Consider the following 17,365-nt stretch of genomic DNA (forward strand, 5'->3'; position numbering starts at 1 on the left):
TTGATTTTCGCTGAAGGATGTCAATCTATGAAATGTAGGTCTAGGCGAGACCTACATAGAGGTATTTGTTTCATGTCTCTAAGACGTTCCTACCGGAAGTTATAAGCAGTTTGGTATGAGTTTTCCTCTCAAAAGCAGTTTTTTCTCTGTTTTCTTTAAAAATTGCTCTAGAGCACAATTTTGAGTTTCGGGGTTCGGTTATTTTTTGAGATCGCAATTTCTACCAGTCCCGATGTGTGTGAGAAGTTTGGTGGGTTTTGAAGTATTTTAAGGGGGTCAAATTACAGCTCAAAGAGGCAAAAACGAGTTTTTTTAGTATAATTTTGTCTTGAAGGGGAAATTGCCAACTTCCTGTTGGTTTTTGCCCGAGGATGTAAAATTATGAAATGTAGGTCTAAGTCTGACCTACATAGAGGTTTTTGTTTCATGTCTCTACGACCTTCCTAGGGGAGTCCTTTGTACAGGGTACAGGGCGGACCCTAATTAGCCAACCTCAATGAAGCCAAAAAAAGCTTAAAATAAGTATATTCTCACTAATAACAAGTGCACTTTTCTTGGTATGAACAAAATTAGACCTTTTTGCTCAATATGTTGAAAAATATTCTTAAATGAAGTAAATGCTAGTGCCATTATCTTGACATAATGATATGCGCTCGGCATTACATTCACTTATACTAAAAACTAATTTATTGTTCTTAATGGAAAGGCAACAAGGCAAGCGCTTGTTACTCTCGGGGTCTCCTAGCCGCTCAGGCAAATCATACGGTCTAAAAATGCATTTTCCCATCGATAACATGACATATATGCTGGAACATAAACCATGCTAATTTTTAGCATGCTCGCTAGCTTTTTTGATTAATTTTGCGTGCGTACACTTCATGTTCATATAACTTGGAACCGAAACCATGCTAATTGTTAGCACGCTAGCTTTTTTTTGATCAATTTTGCACACGTACGCAGGGCCGGCCCGTGGCATAGGCCGTATAGGCAAATGCTAAGGGCGCCGTCCATCAGGGGGCGCCACGCCAGTGCCACAAATGTTGGAGAAAAAAAAAAAAGAAAAAAAGTTGGTACTATTATTTCTAAATACAAAAAATAATCCCACGTTAATTAAAATGCAAAGTGAAGCCTATTTAATAGAAATATTATTTGTTACAACATTACGCCCCCCCCATCCCCCCGCACGGTGCGCCCCCTCCCTTCCTGTATCATGACTCTTACCACATCAAAAAATCAACACAAGATGTCAAAACGGCCAAAACTGTCAGGTGCCCAGGGAAGAAAAAAGAGAAAAGAAGAGGAGGAGAAACGAGAAAAAGACAGAGGTAGCAGGTAGGTAACGTTAGCCTACATGAAATTATTTGTCTGTTACAGAATGTGATAGTAACCTGGCTTTTTAGCATTAAGCTAATGTTACATGATTCGGCAATTGCTAATCAATAAATAGCTAGTTCTGTTTTAACGTCGGGTTAATATTGTGGAGGGGGCTAAATTGTTATGGAAAATAATAATGTAACGTTAGGTAATTACAGTACTCCCACCTTACATTCCTCAGGGACATTTGTATTACATCTTTTAAGCAGGTGTTTTTTGTTGACATTGTTATTGCCTTCTGGTTAGCTAATGTTTGCCCTGCAGGTAATAGTCACTTTTCCACCCCTTTATATATTAGGTATAGTTGTAAGCCTAGTTGTTAAAGTGCACATCGTTAATGTTAATTAAGCAATATCACATGAGAGGAAATGCTGTTTTTTAATTTGAGCACTGCTGTGATTCGGTTAAAGATAATCATAACATAACATTCTCATATAATATGTTAATTTGCTTTCTTTAAGTAAAACAAAAGGTCAAAGACAAAGCTATTCGGTTTCTTGTGATATACACTTCACTGCCGATGTGGGGGGGGGCCACCTAAAATCTTGCCTAGAGTGCCAGATTGGTTATGGCCAGGCCTGCGCGTACGTGTCATAGTCCAATCCAATCCACTTTATTTATATAGCACGTTTAAACAACAAAAATGTTTCCAAAGGGCTGCACAACAATATTAAAAACAATATTCAAATATTATCTTTAGCTCCACCTATGACTGAATAAAAACAAAAAAATAAATATAAAACCAATATAAAAATAAATATGATTAAAAACGATTTTAAAGGGTAAAACCAATTAAAACAATAAATAAAAATGTAAATTTAAAAACACAGAGGACCACACAAGTCACGTAGTTGTGTGGTCCTCTGTAATAGTGCCTTATTTTGTGGTTTTTGCTGTTTTCCTGTGTTGTTCTTTAGTTTTTGTCTTGCGCTGTTATTTTGGTGGCCCTTCCTGTTTTGTTGGTCTTTTCCTGTAGCAGCTTCACGCCTTCCTTTGAGCGCTATGCTTCGTTTTAGCAATCAAGACTATTTAGTTTAGGGATGTCCGATAATGGCTTTTTGCTGATATCCGATATTGTCCAACTCTTTAATTACCGATACCGATATCAACTAGGGATGTCCGATAATGGCTTTTTGCCGATATCCGATATGCCGATATTGTCCAACTCTTTAATTACCGATACCGATATCAACCGATACCGATATAAACCGATATATGCAGTCGTGGAATTAACACATTATTATGCCTAATTTGGACAACCAGGTATGGTGAAGGTAAGGTACTTTTTAAAAATATGAATCAAATAAAATAAGATAAATAAATTAAAAACATTTTCTTGAATAAAAAAGAAAGTAAAACAATATAAAAACAGTTACATAGAAACTAGTAATGAATGAAAATGAGTAAAATTAACTGTTAAAGGTTAGTACTATTAGTGGAGCAGCAGCACGCACAATCATGTGTGCTTACGGACTGTATCCCTTGCAGACTGTATTGATATATATTGATATATAATGCTTACGGACTGTATCCCTTGCAGACTGTATTGATATATATTGATATATAATGTAGGAAGCAGAATATTAATAACAGAAAGAAACAACCCTTTTGTGTGAATGAGTGTAAATGGGGGAGGGAGGTTTTTTGGGTTGGTGCACTAATTGTAAGTGTATCTTGTGTTTTTTATGTGGATTTAATAAAAAAAATAAAATAAATTTTTTTTAAAAAACCGATACTGATTTAAAAAAAAACCGATACCGATAATTTCCGATATTTCATTTTAACGCATTTATCGGCCGATAATATCGGCAGACCGATATTATCGGACATCTCTAATATCAACCGATACCGATATCAACCGATATATGCAGTCGTGGAATTAACACATTATTATGCCTAATTTGGACAACCAGGTATGGTGAAGATAAGGTACTTTTTAAAAAAATAAAATAAAATAAGATAACTAAATTAAAAACATTTTCTTGAATAAAAAAGAAAGTAAAGCAATATAAAAACAGTTACATAGAAACTAGTAATTAATGAAAATGAGTAAAATGAAGTGTTAAAGGTTAGTACTATTAGTGGAGCAGCAGCACGCACAATCATGTGTGCTTACGGACTGTATCCCTTGCAGACTGTTTTGATATATATTGATATATAATGTAGGAACCAGAATATTGATAACAGAAAGAAATGGGGGGAGGGAGGTTTTTTGGGTTGGTGCACTAATTGTAAGTGTATCTTGTGTTTTTTATGTGGATTTAATTTTTTAAAAAAAAATTAAAAAAACAAACAAAACAAAAAAAAAACCTATACTGATAATAAAAAAACGATACCGATAACTTCCGATATTTCATTTTAACGCATTTATCGGCCGATAATATCGGCAGACCGATAATATCGGTCTGCCGATATTATCGGACATCTCTAATATCAACCGATACCAATATCAACCAATATATGCAGTCGTGGAATTAACACATTACTTTGCCAAATTTGGACAACCAGGTATGGTGAAGATAAGGTACTTTTTAAAAATAATAATAAAATAAGATAACTAAATTAAAAACATTTTCTTGAATAAAAAAGAAAGTAAAACAATATAAAAACAGTTACATAGAAACTAGTAATGAATGAAAATGAGTAAAATTAACTGTTAAAGGTTAGTACTATTAGTGGAGCAGCAGCACGCACAATCATGTGTGCTTACGGACTGTATCCCTTGCAGACTGTATTGATATATATTGATATATAATGCTTACGGACTGTATCCCTTGCAGACTGTATTGATATATATTGATATATAATGCTTACGGACTGTATCCCTTGCAGACTGTATTGATATATATTGATGTATAATGTAGGAAGCAGAATATTAATAACAGAAAGAAATGGGGGGAGGGAGTTTTTTTGGCTTGGTGCACTAATTGTAAGTGTATCTTGTGTTTTTTATGTGGATTTAATTAAAAAAAATAAAATTAAAAAAAACAAAAAAACAATACAGATAATAAAAAAAACGATACGGATAATTTCCGATATTACATTTTAACGCATTTACATCCCTAATTTAGTTGTTTTTACGTCGTGGACTCCAGCCTGTGGAGGTGTGCACGTGTTCTTCCTGCCACTGACCTGTGGTGAAGTACGTGGTGACGGCCTCACTCAGCACATTGTCCAGCTCAGAGTGCAGGACGGCGGTGTAATCGGTTTCCGGGCGCAGGTTCCTCAGAGGGTATTCGGTGACGCCGCCCGGGATTCTCTTCTCCACGGGGTTGGCGCCCTGCACGCTCAAGAAGAGGCGATACCCCGACACCGCCGCGTGAGGAGCCTCCCACATGACCAGAGCGCTGTCCGGCCCGATGTCAGTGAAGTGCACGTTGGTGGGAGCGTCCGGTTCTGGAGGGAGAAGGGTAAAGGTCAACATTTGGGCCGCGTCATGTGACCGGCGAAGGGCACTCACTGGTGGACATCTGCCCCACCAGCGGCTCGCTCTCCACGCCGCCGTTGACGGCGTAGACGTAGAAGCGGTACAGAGTGCCGGGCTGCAGGTGGGTGATGTCGGCGAAGGCGTTGGCCGACACGGGCAGCTGGAGGGGGCGGATCTCCGTGCCGTCCGGACCCAGGGGGGAGAAGGTGACCCGGTAGCCCGTCACCTCGCTGGGGGGGCCGTTCCAGGTGATGGTGATCTTCACGTCGGTCACCTCGTAGAACTGCAGGTCTGTGGGCGACGCCACTTCCTCTGCAGCAAAAAACACAAGTAATTAAAGCTGCAAGCAGCGTTGGACGGGTCCGCATTTTGGCAGGTGCTAGTCCTAGGTGTCCCAATACTTTTGTCCAGTGGTAGTCCTGAGTGAGACCTACATAGAGGTTTTTGTTTCGTGTCTCTACCATATTCGTACTGGGAGTTAGAGGAAGTTGTGTCTGTGTCTTTTTCCTAGGTATTTGTTTCATGTCTCTAAGACGTTCCTACCGGAAGTTACAAGCAGTTTTGTCTGAGTTTTCCTCTGAGGAGCAGTTTTTTCTCTGTTTTTTTTCAAAAATTATGTAGAGCACAATTTTGAGTTGTGGGGTTTGGTTTTTTTTTTTTTAGATCACAATTTCCACCAGTCCCGATGTGTGTCAGAAGTTTGGTGAGTTTTGAAGTATTTTAAGGGGGTCAAATTAGAGGTCAAAGACGTAAAAAGCAGTGTTTTTAGTACATTTTTGTCTAAAATGGGAAATTGCCAACTTCCTGTTGGTTTTCGCCCAAGAATGTGTCATTATGAGTTGTAGGTCTAAAGGAGACCTACATACAGGTTTTTGTTTCATGTCTCTACGACCTTCCTAGTGGGAGTTACAGGCAGTTTGTTGTTGTTTTTTCCTTAGGGGCGCTAGAGCGCAATTTTGATTTTTGGGGTTTGGTTTTTGACTAAAGTGTTCTCGAACACTTTTTGTATGTGTGTAACAACACACATTCAAAGATTAGCATCAATATGAATGGCCCATCGAATCTTAAATAACACTGCACCAGCGCCACTTAAGCACTTTGTCCAGTTTACATCCGCTGTGACAACTAGAAACACACGAGCCTCCACCAGGGGGCAGTGTAGCGTACCCAGATGTAAAACCTCTTTTGCACAATCAGCCTTTTCATATAAAGCCATAAAGGAATGGAAGGACCTCACGACAAACTTGAAAAGTCTAACAGATGACTCTTCATTCACAATTGAAGTTAAAAAGTGGCTTTGGAGCAATCAAAGCTGCTCACACGGTCAATAAGGTGGCCACTATGTTTGACACATCAACCTAATGTGTAGTATAATAATCCATGAGAGCATTTTTGTTGTAAATTGTGAGGTGTGTGTGCTAAAATCATGCTTGTTTTTACAAATGATGACAGATGTGAACAAAAGTATGTATTGTCTTTGTGTGATGATGTCAATGAGGTGTGCTTGTATTGTATATTAAGTATGTGTCCATGAAAGGGCATTTTATGACTTTTTTCTTAATACTTGTGTATGATTTTATTGTCATAATTTTATTGCATGATTTTAGTATCCGTTTAATTGAGGTTTGATTGATTGATTGATTGAGACTTTTATTAGTAGGTTGCACAGTGAAGTACATATTCCGTACAATTGACCACTAAATGGTAACACCCCAATAAGTTTTTCAACTTGTTTAAGTCGGGGTCCACTTAAATTGATTCATGATACAGATATATACTATCATATATACTATCATCATAATACAGTCATCACACAAGATAATCACATTGAATTATTTACATTATTTACAATAAGGGGTGTGTGTGGGGGGGGGTATATGGACATCAAGTAGTGGACATAGAGAGAGAGAGAGAGAGAGAGAGAGAGAGAGAGAGAGAGAGAGAGAGAGAGAGAGAGAGAGAGAGAGAGAGAGAGAGAGAGAGAGAGAGATCAGAAGGCATAAGAAAAAGAAAAAGTATCTGTATTTGATTGTTTACATTTGATTATTAGCAATCCGGGGAGGGTGTTAGTTTAGGGTTGTAGCTGCCTGGAGGTGAACTTTTATTGCGGTTTTGAAGGAGGATAGAGATGCCCTTTCTTTTATACCTGTTGGGAGTGCATTCCACATTGATGTGGCATAGAAAGAGAATGAGTTAAGACCTTTGTTAGTTGGGAATCTGGGTTTAACGTGGTTAGTGGAGCACCCCCTGGTGTTGTGGTTATGGCGGTCATTTACGTTAAGGAAGTAGTTTGACATGTACTTCGGTATCAGGGAGGTGTAGCGGATTTTATAGACTAGGCTCAGTGCAAGTTGTTTAACTCTGTCCTCCACCTTGAGCCAGCCCACTTTAGAGAAGTGGGTAGGAGTGAGGTGGGATCTGGGGTGGAGGTCTAGAAGTAACCTGACTAGCTGGTTCTGGGATGTTTGGAGTTTAGATTTGAGGGTTTTGGAGGTGCTAGGGTACCAGGAGGTGCATGCGTAATCGAAAAAGGGTTGAACGAGAGTTCCCGCCAGAATCCTCAAGGTGCTTTTGTTGACCAGAGAGGAAATTCTGTAGAGAAATCTCGTTCGTTGGTTAGCCTTTTTGATTACCTTGGTTGCCATTTTATCACAGGAAAGGTTAGCCTCTAGAATGGAACCTAGGTAGGTGACCTCATCTTTCCTGGTGATGACACTGTCACCCACTTTTATGGTGAACCATAAAACCATAGGTAGCCAGGGACTGCAGATGGAAATGAGCTATTTAGCTCTAATCTGGTACAGAACATATCTGTCTTTGAGCTTCATGTTTCTGTACATTGTCCCTTCAAATAAAGACTAAACTAAACTAATGTGTCAACTGAGTTTCGTTTTTTTAATGATTTCTGCTGGTGGTGTGCCTCCGCATTTTTTCAACGCAAAAAATGTGCCTTGGCTCAAAAAAGGTTGAAAAACACTGACCTACACTAAATTCATGATTATTTGCCAAAAAGAAAGAAGTTTCTCAGTGTGAACATTAAGTATCTTGTCTTTGCTGTTTATTCAATTGAATATAAGTTGAAAAGGATTTGTTGTATTCTCTTTTTATTGACCATTTTGCACAACGGGTTAGTACTTCAGCGTGTGGAGTCCCAATGAGGCACATTTACTGACGGTGTTCAAGATGAATCGCACTCAGGGGGATCTTCGACACATTAATTGCTGCCATAAATCCTGGGCAAAAGTTTATATTTATTGTCAGCTTGTGGAAAACATGTGTTTTAGACTTGGTGTTCCAGATTACACAGATAACAGAAGTGATGTCGTGAAAGTGAACTCTTCACGTCTGCATCTGGTTTTAATTGTGAAAGCATAATAAATATTTGAGTCCTAACATTCAGGCTAAGTAGACGCTAATCTGACAGCAGACGTGATAAGGAGTGTTCATGTTGTGTGTGCACATTCTTTCTCCTAATCCGCGTGTGTGTGTGTGTGTGTGTGTGTGTGTGTGTGTGTGTGTGTGTGTGTGTGTGTGTGTCTAAGACCACCGCCAATGAGATGGGGGTCATGTAGGGGCCGTGACGTGCAATCAGGACTGAGACCGAGTGGTTCCTTTACCTGGTTGAGCAGATCCAGCTGTGCTGACCTGGAAAAATACCGGCTCGCTCTCCTGGTTCTCCTCTACGGCGAAGATGCTGATGTTGTACAGGACGCCAGGGTAAAGGTCAACCAGGGTCACCGAGGTCTCCGAGTCGGGCAGGCTGAGCTCCGTGCTGCTGCCCTCCAGTGAAGGCGCGTACACCACACGGTAACCTGGGCACACACAAACACACCCTCAAGCACAGCACTGACTACTTTTCTTTTTTAAATACACAATCCTTATGTAAGCCGAAAACACACGTTTTTATTTTTTATGCATTCTAAATCGTAAATAAACTTTAGCAAAAGTCAGCAAACAATGGAGTCAATCATAATCAATCTAAAAACCTCCATCAAGGTTTTATATACACACTGTAAGTATATATGTAGTATCTAGTAACATTCACAATAACATGTAATATGTACATATTTTGATCAGTTTAATTTACAGACGCACTCACGACGCTCACTTTCCCTTCGACGACAACAAGACTACTAATCATGGCAGACTTGATGAGAGACAACAAAGACTACTTTGGGACAAATGATGATCCAGAAACTTCTATTTTTGAGCCTGAACATAAGGAGGATGATCTACAAGTTTTAGAAGCTGTGTGCTAAACAGATGCAGCTTTGGTGAAACACTGAGCATCAAGTAGCAGTATTGCTCAGTGCTAAACAAGATACACAAACATAATAAAACAATCACCTACTGTACAATGTCTGCTCTCACTGGGATAAAGACTGATGGGATGTTTATATCTTCCCCTTTACATCAACAATTCATCATCATCCTCACAAAAGGTTAAAAAAAATAGTTTGTTCGTGTCTTTCTGGTCAAAGTTGACCTACTTGTGGGTTTATGTCCACAACCTTCTACTATCCAGGTGAGAGACATGATTTATCATCTAGAAATAACTTTCACCAACTCAGAGGCCATGCAGCAGCTCAACATGTCAATATTATAATAAGCTAGTTAGCTCTCTGTGATCACGGCAGATCTGAAAATAGTTTGTCTGTGTTAGCACTTATAATAACAATATCGCAAATACTTGTTAATATTCAGGTCACCGCGTGTAAATGAAGTATTGTTGGCACTTTTTTGGATGTTTTTAGAGGACTTTATGGACCACATAGTGCACTCCAATTAGCTGCGTTGTTAGCCACCTCCTACTTGCCGTATTTTACGACTTAGAATGCATTAAAAAAAAGAAAAACACATATTCTTGTCTTACATAAGGATTGTGCATGATTGCAAAAAAAGGGAAGTTTCCCTTTAACAATTATAAATAGTTCACCATTTTTGGTGGCACAATCAGGTAGGCGCGTGCTAATAATCAATCAATATATTGATAGAACAATAAAGGAGAAAGACCACGGTAAATTGTCGTGTCTTTCCGTGTTTGTTTTCATCGTAGGGTACAAGATGGTTCACTCTGTGCATCGCTCTCAGCACCTGAGCTCGTTTATTCAACAGCAGAATGAAATGAACGGAGTGACCCTCTTTTAAGTCAAAAACAATCTTTTGTCTCTGTGTGTGGAGGCGGGCCCACTGGCTTACTCACCACTCGTGACTCGCCAGTGAGAAGCAGCGCAGAGTAACAACAATCAAGCGGGAATAGAACAGCTTCAAAGCGGATGTGCGATACGAGCCCATCAACACGGACGACCGAGCGAGGACGGCAAGTTTGTTGGAAAGCAAAAACAACAACTAGAACAAATGAGGGGAAAAATGCACTTCGATAAAAATTCAACATCTTGGAGTGCATTTTTTGTTCTGGAAGCCATTAAGTTGGTAAACGGAGGCTCCACTGCATAAAGTACATAGAAGCAGAAGGTCAGAATAATTGTATCGAAGTTATCACAAAACTTTCTGTTCCCATGAGACAAAAGCTGTCTTTGGTCTTAACGAGCAAAAGGCTTGTAAAACTCCACTGTGTAGGATGGGAAGCGACATGAAGGTGTCGGTTTCTTTGATCTATTGTGATCCACAGGAAGATCTTGTCTTGGCCCCGAGATCTACAAAGCGGAGAGGAAGCAGGACCTGACGCGAGCTCCAGGCATCATTTCTTTGAACTGTTTTGTGACCGAGTGCAACAGCTTTTTACGACCCCATCCCCCCTTAGAAACAGCTGTTGCCATGTAATCAGGGAAAGTCCAAATAAAAGAGGACGCGTGCAACCATTTCATCAGAGCGTGGTGGAAGACTGTGCAAAGAGTACAGCCCAGACGTTTCTCCTCATGAGCCTAATTGAATCCTGTCTCTGTTTAATTCCTTGCTTCTTGTCTGTTTAATAGATGTCACCGGGGTTTGAACCTGACACTCACCAGTGATAGGAGCTTCAGGTCTGGACCATCTGATGCGGATTGACGTCTCTCCCACGTCGTCAATGGTGTGCTGAGCAGGAGTGTCAGGAGCTAAGAAAACATGAGTTTGGTTCACTTGGGGAAGAAGAAGAGCCTGACTGGACAAAAAAAACTAAACGGTTGAGACCCCGGCATACCTCACATAGAATGTTCTCAAGCGTTCATCAAGATTTTATGATTTGGTGAACATTGTTCCAAAGTCTAAAGAGGTAAGTGTCCTGTACCTGTAGTCTGTGATGTGGACAGGATGAGGGTGGCGTCACCGTCGTCTGGCAGCTCGTAGACGTTAACGTTGTACCTGCGCCCTGGCAGGAGGTCGCCGATGGTGACGGAAGTGGAAGTCCGAGGAACATCTGCGACAGGAAGTCGGAGAATGAACCCATCTGCGTTTGGCTAAGGATTTGTCGGAGAGACTCATTTTTAGTTTTTACCCAGAACTTTCCGCTTTGCGCCCTGCTCGCTGAGCTCGTACTCCACCCTGAAGCCGGAGATGGTGGACGAGGCCGAGGTCCAGGACACCACGAAGCTGTTGGAGGTGATTTCTGTCACCGACTCGGAGGTGTCCACCAGAGGAGGAAGTTGGGTGGTCTCTCCCTCGGATGTCTCCACTGCAACATGAAGTATTGTTTTAAATAATACCCCTGCTTCATATTCTAGTACACGGCTGTCCTAAGTGGACTAGAATACGAAACTTTGGGATAAATTGAGTGTAAATGGTGAAATGTACAAGCCGCTGAATGGCGCGAGTCGAACTGAAATGCTAACGTTAGCGTGCTAACAGAATGCGTCAAGTACCAAATCGTATGACTGTAAAAATAGCTAACAAAGTTAGCATGCTAACACTTAGCAGGATTAGGTACTAAGTTATATGACTGTGAGGTGTTCGGCTGTAAAATTGGTTACATTTATGTTATTCACATGTGAATAATGCTGTATAATAGACTGTATTTATATTATTCATATGTGAATAATGCTGTATAATAGACTGTATTTATGTTATTTACATGTGAATAATGCTGTATAATAGACTGTATTTATGTTATTCACATGTGAATAATGCTGTATAATAGACTGTATTTATGTTATTTACATGTGAATAATGCTGTATAATAGACTGTATTTATGTTATTCACATGTGAATAATGCTGTATAATAGACTGTATTTATATTATTCCCATGTGAATAATGCTGTATAATAGACTGTATTTATGTTATTCACGTGTGAATAATGCTGTATAATAGACTGTATTAATGTTATTCACGTGTGAATAATGCTGTATAATAGACTGTATTTATATTATTCACATGTGAATAATGCTGTATAATAGACTGTATTTATGTTATTTACATGTGAATAATGCTGTATAATAGACTGTATTTATGTTATTCACATGTGAATAATGCTGTATAATAGACTGTATTTATATTATTCCCATGTGAATAATGCTGTATAATAGACTGTATTTATGTTATTCACGTGTGAATAATGCTGTATAATAGACTGTATTAATGTTATTCACGTGTGAATAATGCTGTATAATAGACTGTATTTATATTATTCACATGTGAATAATGCTGTATAATAGACTGTATTTATGTTATTCACGTGTGAATAATGCTGTATAATAGACTGTATTTATGTTATTCACATGTGAATAATGCTGTATAATAGACTGTATTTATGTTATTCACATGTGAATAATGTTGTATAATAGACTGTATTTATATTATTTACATGTGAATAATGCTGTATAATAGACTGTATTTATGTTATTCACATGTAAAAAAATACCTAAGTGTTTATTGTCTATTGTGAGCGAACTGTGGTGCTGAATTTCCCCCAGGGATCAATAAAGTACTTTCTATTTTATTCTATTGTATCAACGTGGTCCTGATCCTTCAACTTGTATCAACGTGGTCCTGATCCTTCAACTTGTATCAACGTGGTCCTGATCCTTCAACTTGTATCAAGGTGGTCCTGATCCTTCAACTTGTATCAAGGTGGTGCCGCCGTGAAAAGTTTGCAGCGTCCGGTCAGGATGACTCACATGAACCTTGGTTGGTGGTGAAGTCGAAGCGCGTGACCTCCCGCTGTCCGTACTGCAAGATGCTGATCAGCTGACCCTCGTAGGTGACGCCGGGACGCAGACCACTGATGGTGTAGGAGTTCAGGTGTCCGGGAACCACCGCCTCCCTCCAGGGGCCGCGGGAATTTTTCTAGCAACGGCGAGAAGAAGAAGATGACGGGTTTGACAGGAAGCTTTGATGACAACATTCTGCTCTCAGGACTCACAATTTTCCATTTGAGGATGTACTGCGTGATGTGCACCGAGGAGGGGGGGTCCCACTGGATGGGGTGGGAGTCTGGCTGCTTGCCCGCCTCCGTGATGATGACCTGGACCGGCCGGTGGGCGCCTGGAGGGGCGAGGAAAGTCTGAGGGCGCTACATTGACATGCTGAGGAAAGTCTGAGGGCGCTACATTGACATGCTGGTGTTAGCTGTGTGGGTGAAGATGTCTTCTGGGACTTTGACGCACCGGAGGACAAACAATGTCTGACATCACACCCCGGTACCAGGCTCACACCCACAAGGACCTGGACAAACATTTGGCCATGGACTGGCGCTCTAGAAAGTAGACATGGACCTACTTTCAGGGCCGATACGGATACCGATTATTAGTAGTCAAAGGAGGCCGATAAGCGATAAGTTATTGAAACATGAATATTATACGTCAGTAAACATCTGGATTTAAGTTGTTTTTGAACAATATTTTTTTAGGAAAGGTGGGAGCAGTAGTGACATAATGTTTGATGTTGTGTTTAATTGATCATCAAAAAACATCAAACTTTATTAGGTGTGAGAAATGAAGATGGATTTAGCATCAGAATTAGCTTGATTTTACATTTATTTCATTACACCGTGGCAATATCTGGGAGAGACAACATCAATGTGACTTCAACAAGGAGGAGGAGAAGGGCTGTCATTTAGGAGTAGTGGTTTTTTTCCAGGGCTGATACTGATACCGATTATTAGTAGTCAAAGGAGGCCGATAAGTTATTTAAAGATGAATATTATATGTCAGTAAACATCTGGACAAGGATTTAAGTTGTTTTTGAACATTATTTTGTAGGAAAGGTGGCACCAGTAGTGACATAATGTTTGATGTTGTGTTTAATTGATCATCAAACACCTTTATTAGATTGTGTCTAAGAGGAGCATCAATATTTTATTTCTAAATATAGAACATCTCCTGCTCGACCGCTCCCGATCTTTGGAACACTCTCCCCGACCATCTTAGAGCACCACAGTCGGTCTCCCATTTTAAGAAGGGACTAAAAAGCCACCTTTTTAGCAAAGCTTTGATCTAATTCTTCTGCCTTCTTGTTTTGAAATGCACTGCTTGCTTATCTGTTTTATCCAGTGCTTTCATGCTCTTATTTCTATTTGTATCTATGTTTCTGTTTTATCTAGTGTGTGTCATGATTTTATTTCTATTTTAATTTTTTATTATATATTCTTACTTTCTATTTTTATTTTTATACTTTGTAGCACTTTGAGATTTTAACAAATATAATGTGTGTTACAAATGCAATTCATTATTATTATTATTATTATTATCTCCTGGGAAAATGGGTCAAAATAGGACATTTCTCTACATCACAATTAGGGATGTCCGATAATGGCTTTTTGCCGATATCCGATATTCCGATATTGTCCAACTCTTTAATTACCGATACCGATATCAACCGATATATACAGTCGTGGAATTAACACATTATTATGCCTAATTTGGACAACCAGGTATGGTGAAGATAAGGTACTTTAAAAAAAAAAAAATAAAATAAAATAAGATAAATAAATTAAAAACATTTTCTTGAATAAAAAAGAAATTAAAACAATATAAAAACAGTTACATAGAAACTAGTAATTAATGAAAATGAGTAACATTAACTGTTAAAGGTTAGTACTATTAGTGGAGCAGCAGCACGCACAATCATGTGTGCTTACGGACTGTATCCCTTGCAGATTGTATTGATATATATTGATATATAATGTAGGAAGCAGAATATTAATAACAGAAAGAAACAACCCTTTTGTGTGAATGAGGAGGGAGGTTTTTTGGGTTGGTGCATTAATTGTAAGTGTATCTTGTGTTTTTTATGTTGATTTAATTAAAAAAAACAAAAAAAAAACAAAACAAAAAAAAAACACGATACCGATAATAAAAAAAACGATACCGATAATTTCCGATATTACATTTTAACGCATTTATCGGCCGATAATATCGGCCTGCCGATATTATTGGACATCCCTAATCACAATAACTCTTCTACTCCATTTTATACACTTTTCAATGTAGGTATGGATCCGATACCAAGTAGTTACAGGATCATACATTGGTCATATTCAAAGTCCTCATGTGTCCAGGGACATATTTACTGACTTTATCAACATGATATGAATTTTTTAAAAAGGAGAAAAGATTTTGTGACGATAAAAATTATTGATGTAATCATAGTAGTATCGACTAGATACGCTCTTGTACTTGGTATCATTACAGTGGATGTCAGGTGTAGATCCACCCATGGCGTTTGTTTACATTGTGACGCCAGTGAGCTAATGTATCCTCCTACGGTGTGTAGTGAAGCATGTTTAGCTATTCTTCGTCCTCCAGTGATAAAGTTACTTGTAAGAAATGTACTTTAGTTGTCGCCATGGAGACCAGGATTAGTGATTTAGAAGTAGTTAAAACACTTTGGATTAGGGATGTCCGATAATGGCTTTTTGCCGATATCCGATATTGTCCAACTCTTTAATTACCGATACCGATATCAACCGATATATACAGTCGTGGAATTAACACATTATTATGCCTAATTTGGACAACCAGGTATGGTGAAGATAAGGTACTTTTTAAATAAAATAAGATAACTAAATTAAAAACACTTTCTTGAATAAAAAAGAAAGTAAAACAATATAAAAACAGTTACATAGAAACTAGTAATTAATGAAAATGAGTAAAATTAACTGTTAAAGGTTAGTACTATTAGTGGAGCAGCAGCACGCACAATCATGTGTGCTTACGGACTGTATCCCTTGCAGACTGTATTGATATATATTGATATATAATGTAGGAACCAGAATATTGATAACAGAAAGAAATGGGGGGAGGGAGGTTTTTTGGGTTGGTGCACTAATTGTAAGTGTATCTTGTGTTTTTTATGTTGATTTAATAAAAAAATAAAAAATTAAAAAATAAAAAAAACAAAAAAAAACGATACAGATAATAAAAAAAACGATACCGATAATTTCCGATATTACATTTTAACGCATTTATTGGACATCCCTACTTTGGATGGATGTTAGCTGCTAGCTAGCTAGCCATGTCTTAAAGCAGCTCTTCCTGAGGGTGTTTCAGTGTTATAACTTCACCTTTATCTTTACTTTTTACATCAAAATGCGTCCATTCTCCCTTTTCTGTCTACACACTGTGTCTGCTTGTAAGTACTCTGTGTGTGTGCGCTGCCGAACATGCTCCCCTGCTCGTAAAACCAGCAATGTCACCACGTGATGTCATGCCCATGAAAAAAAATGGGGAAGCGGTACTTTTCAAACAGAGTATAGTACCGTTTTTGATTCATTAGTACGGCGATACTATACTAGTACCGGTATACCGTACAACCCTCTCGATGGCCAGTCCCCGAGCAGCTGCCTTCACTGGTGGTGCTCCAACACACACTAGAACCATGCAAGCCAGAAGCAGGAACTCTACCTTGTTAGAATAATCATGTATATATTATCACACTAACTTTAGTAAGCTTAAAGTCCGTTGCTATAGTTATTAGCTATTGTGCTCAAGTTGGACTTTTCTAATCTGTGCAAGGACAAAGACTTCTTGTCTGAGGGGTGGCCTCAGCTGTAGATGTTGTCTTTGTTTTAGCCCGCTAACAGCCAAGGACTTCAAGGACCTCAACGAAGATAAGATGACAACACGCACACGAAGCAGAGACTTCAAGAACCTCAACGAAGATCAGATGCCAACACGCAGACGAAGCGGGGACAAGGCGAAATCACAAGGCCCCCAGCACATTCCGTCACGTATTGTGCGTCCTGGACCTGCTTTGCATAATATATGTGACCACTCCTTTTAGAGGAGGCCTTAGTGTTGTTGACTGTGGAACTCCTGAATAAATAGAGGGACACAAGAGCTAACACCTTAGAGCGTAGGGCAAGACTGTGACTAAGTGTTCAGCTCCATGCGTTCTCCTCATGAGCTAAATTGAACTCTGTCTCTGATTGATTCCTTGCTTCTTGTCTGATTAATAGATGTCATCAGTGCTTGAACCTGACATACCTAAAGCTCAAAGTGACCCACCTTGTTGAGTCTGCTGGGGATCACATCTCATTTCTCCGATCCCGTTGCCATAGCAATAACAGCGGTACTGGACGCTGTGGATAATTTTGTCCCAGGTCTCTCCGATCTGGTAGTAGGCTCTGGTCTGAGGCTCCTGACACTGATCTGTGGAAGAAGACCGGAACATGACGGAACAAGCGGGT

The 17,365-nt window shown here is 39.3% G+C and overlaps 1 protein-coding gene across 1 annotated transcript in view; it reads right to left on the reverse strand.

Annotated features, from left to right (window-relative positions):
- The window catches only part of fn1b (fibronectin 1b), a 76,596-nt gene that overhangs the window by 40,847 nt on the left and 18,384 nt on the right, over nt 1-17,365 (reverse strand). Inside the window, exons 12-20 of the mRNA XM_062034923.1 lie at nt 17,184-17,327; nt 13,100-13,221; nt 12,855-13,023; nt 11,238-11,414; nt 11,031-11,159; nt 10,768-10,857; nt 8,419-8,613; nt 4,835-5,113; nt 4,507-4,770 (exon numbers count right to left, since the gene is read on the reverse strand). Of these exons, the coding sequence (XP_061890907.1) occupies nt 4,507-4,770; nt 4,835-5,113; nt 8,419-8,613; nt 10,768-10,857; nt 11,031-11,159; nt 11,238-11,414; nt 12,855-13,023; nt 13,100-13,221; nt 17,184-17,327 (1,569 nt within the window). The remainder of the gene's footprint in view (nt 1-4,506; nt 4,771-4,834; nt 5,114-8,418; nt 8,614-10,767; nt 10,858-11,030; nt 11,160-11,237; nt 11,415-12,854; nt 13,024-13,099; nt 13,222-17,183; nt 17,328-17,365) is intronic.

This window comes from Entelurus aequoreus, linkage group LG02 (genome assembly GCF_033978785.1).
Source record: "Entelurus aequoreus isolate RoL-2023_Sb linkage group LG02, RoL_Eaeq_v1.1, whole genome shotgun sequence".
Taxonomy (NCBI): Eukaryota; Metazoa; Chordata; class Actinopteri; order Syngnathiformes; family Syngnathidae; genus Entelurus; species Entelurus aequoreus.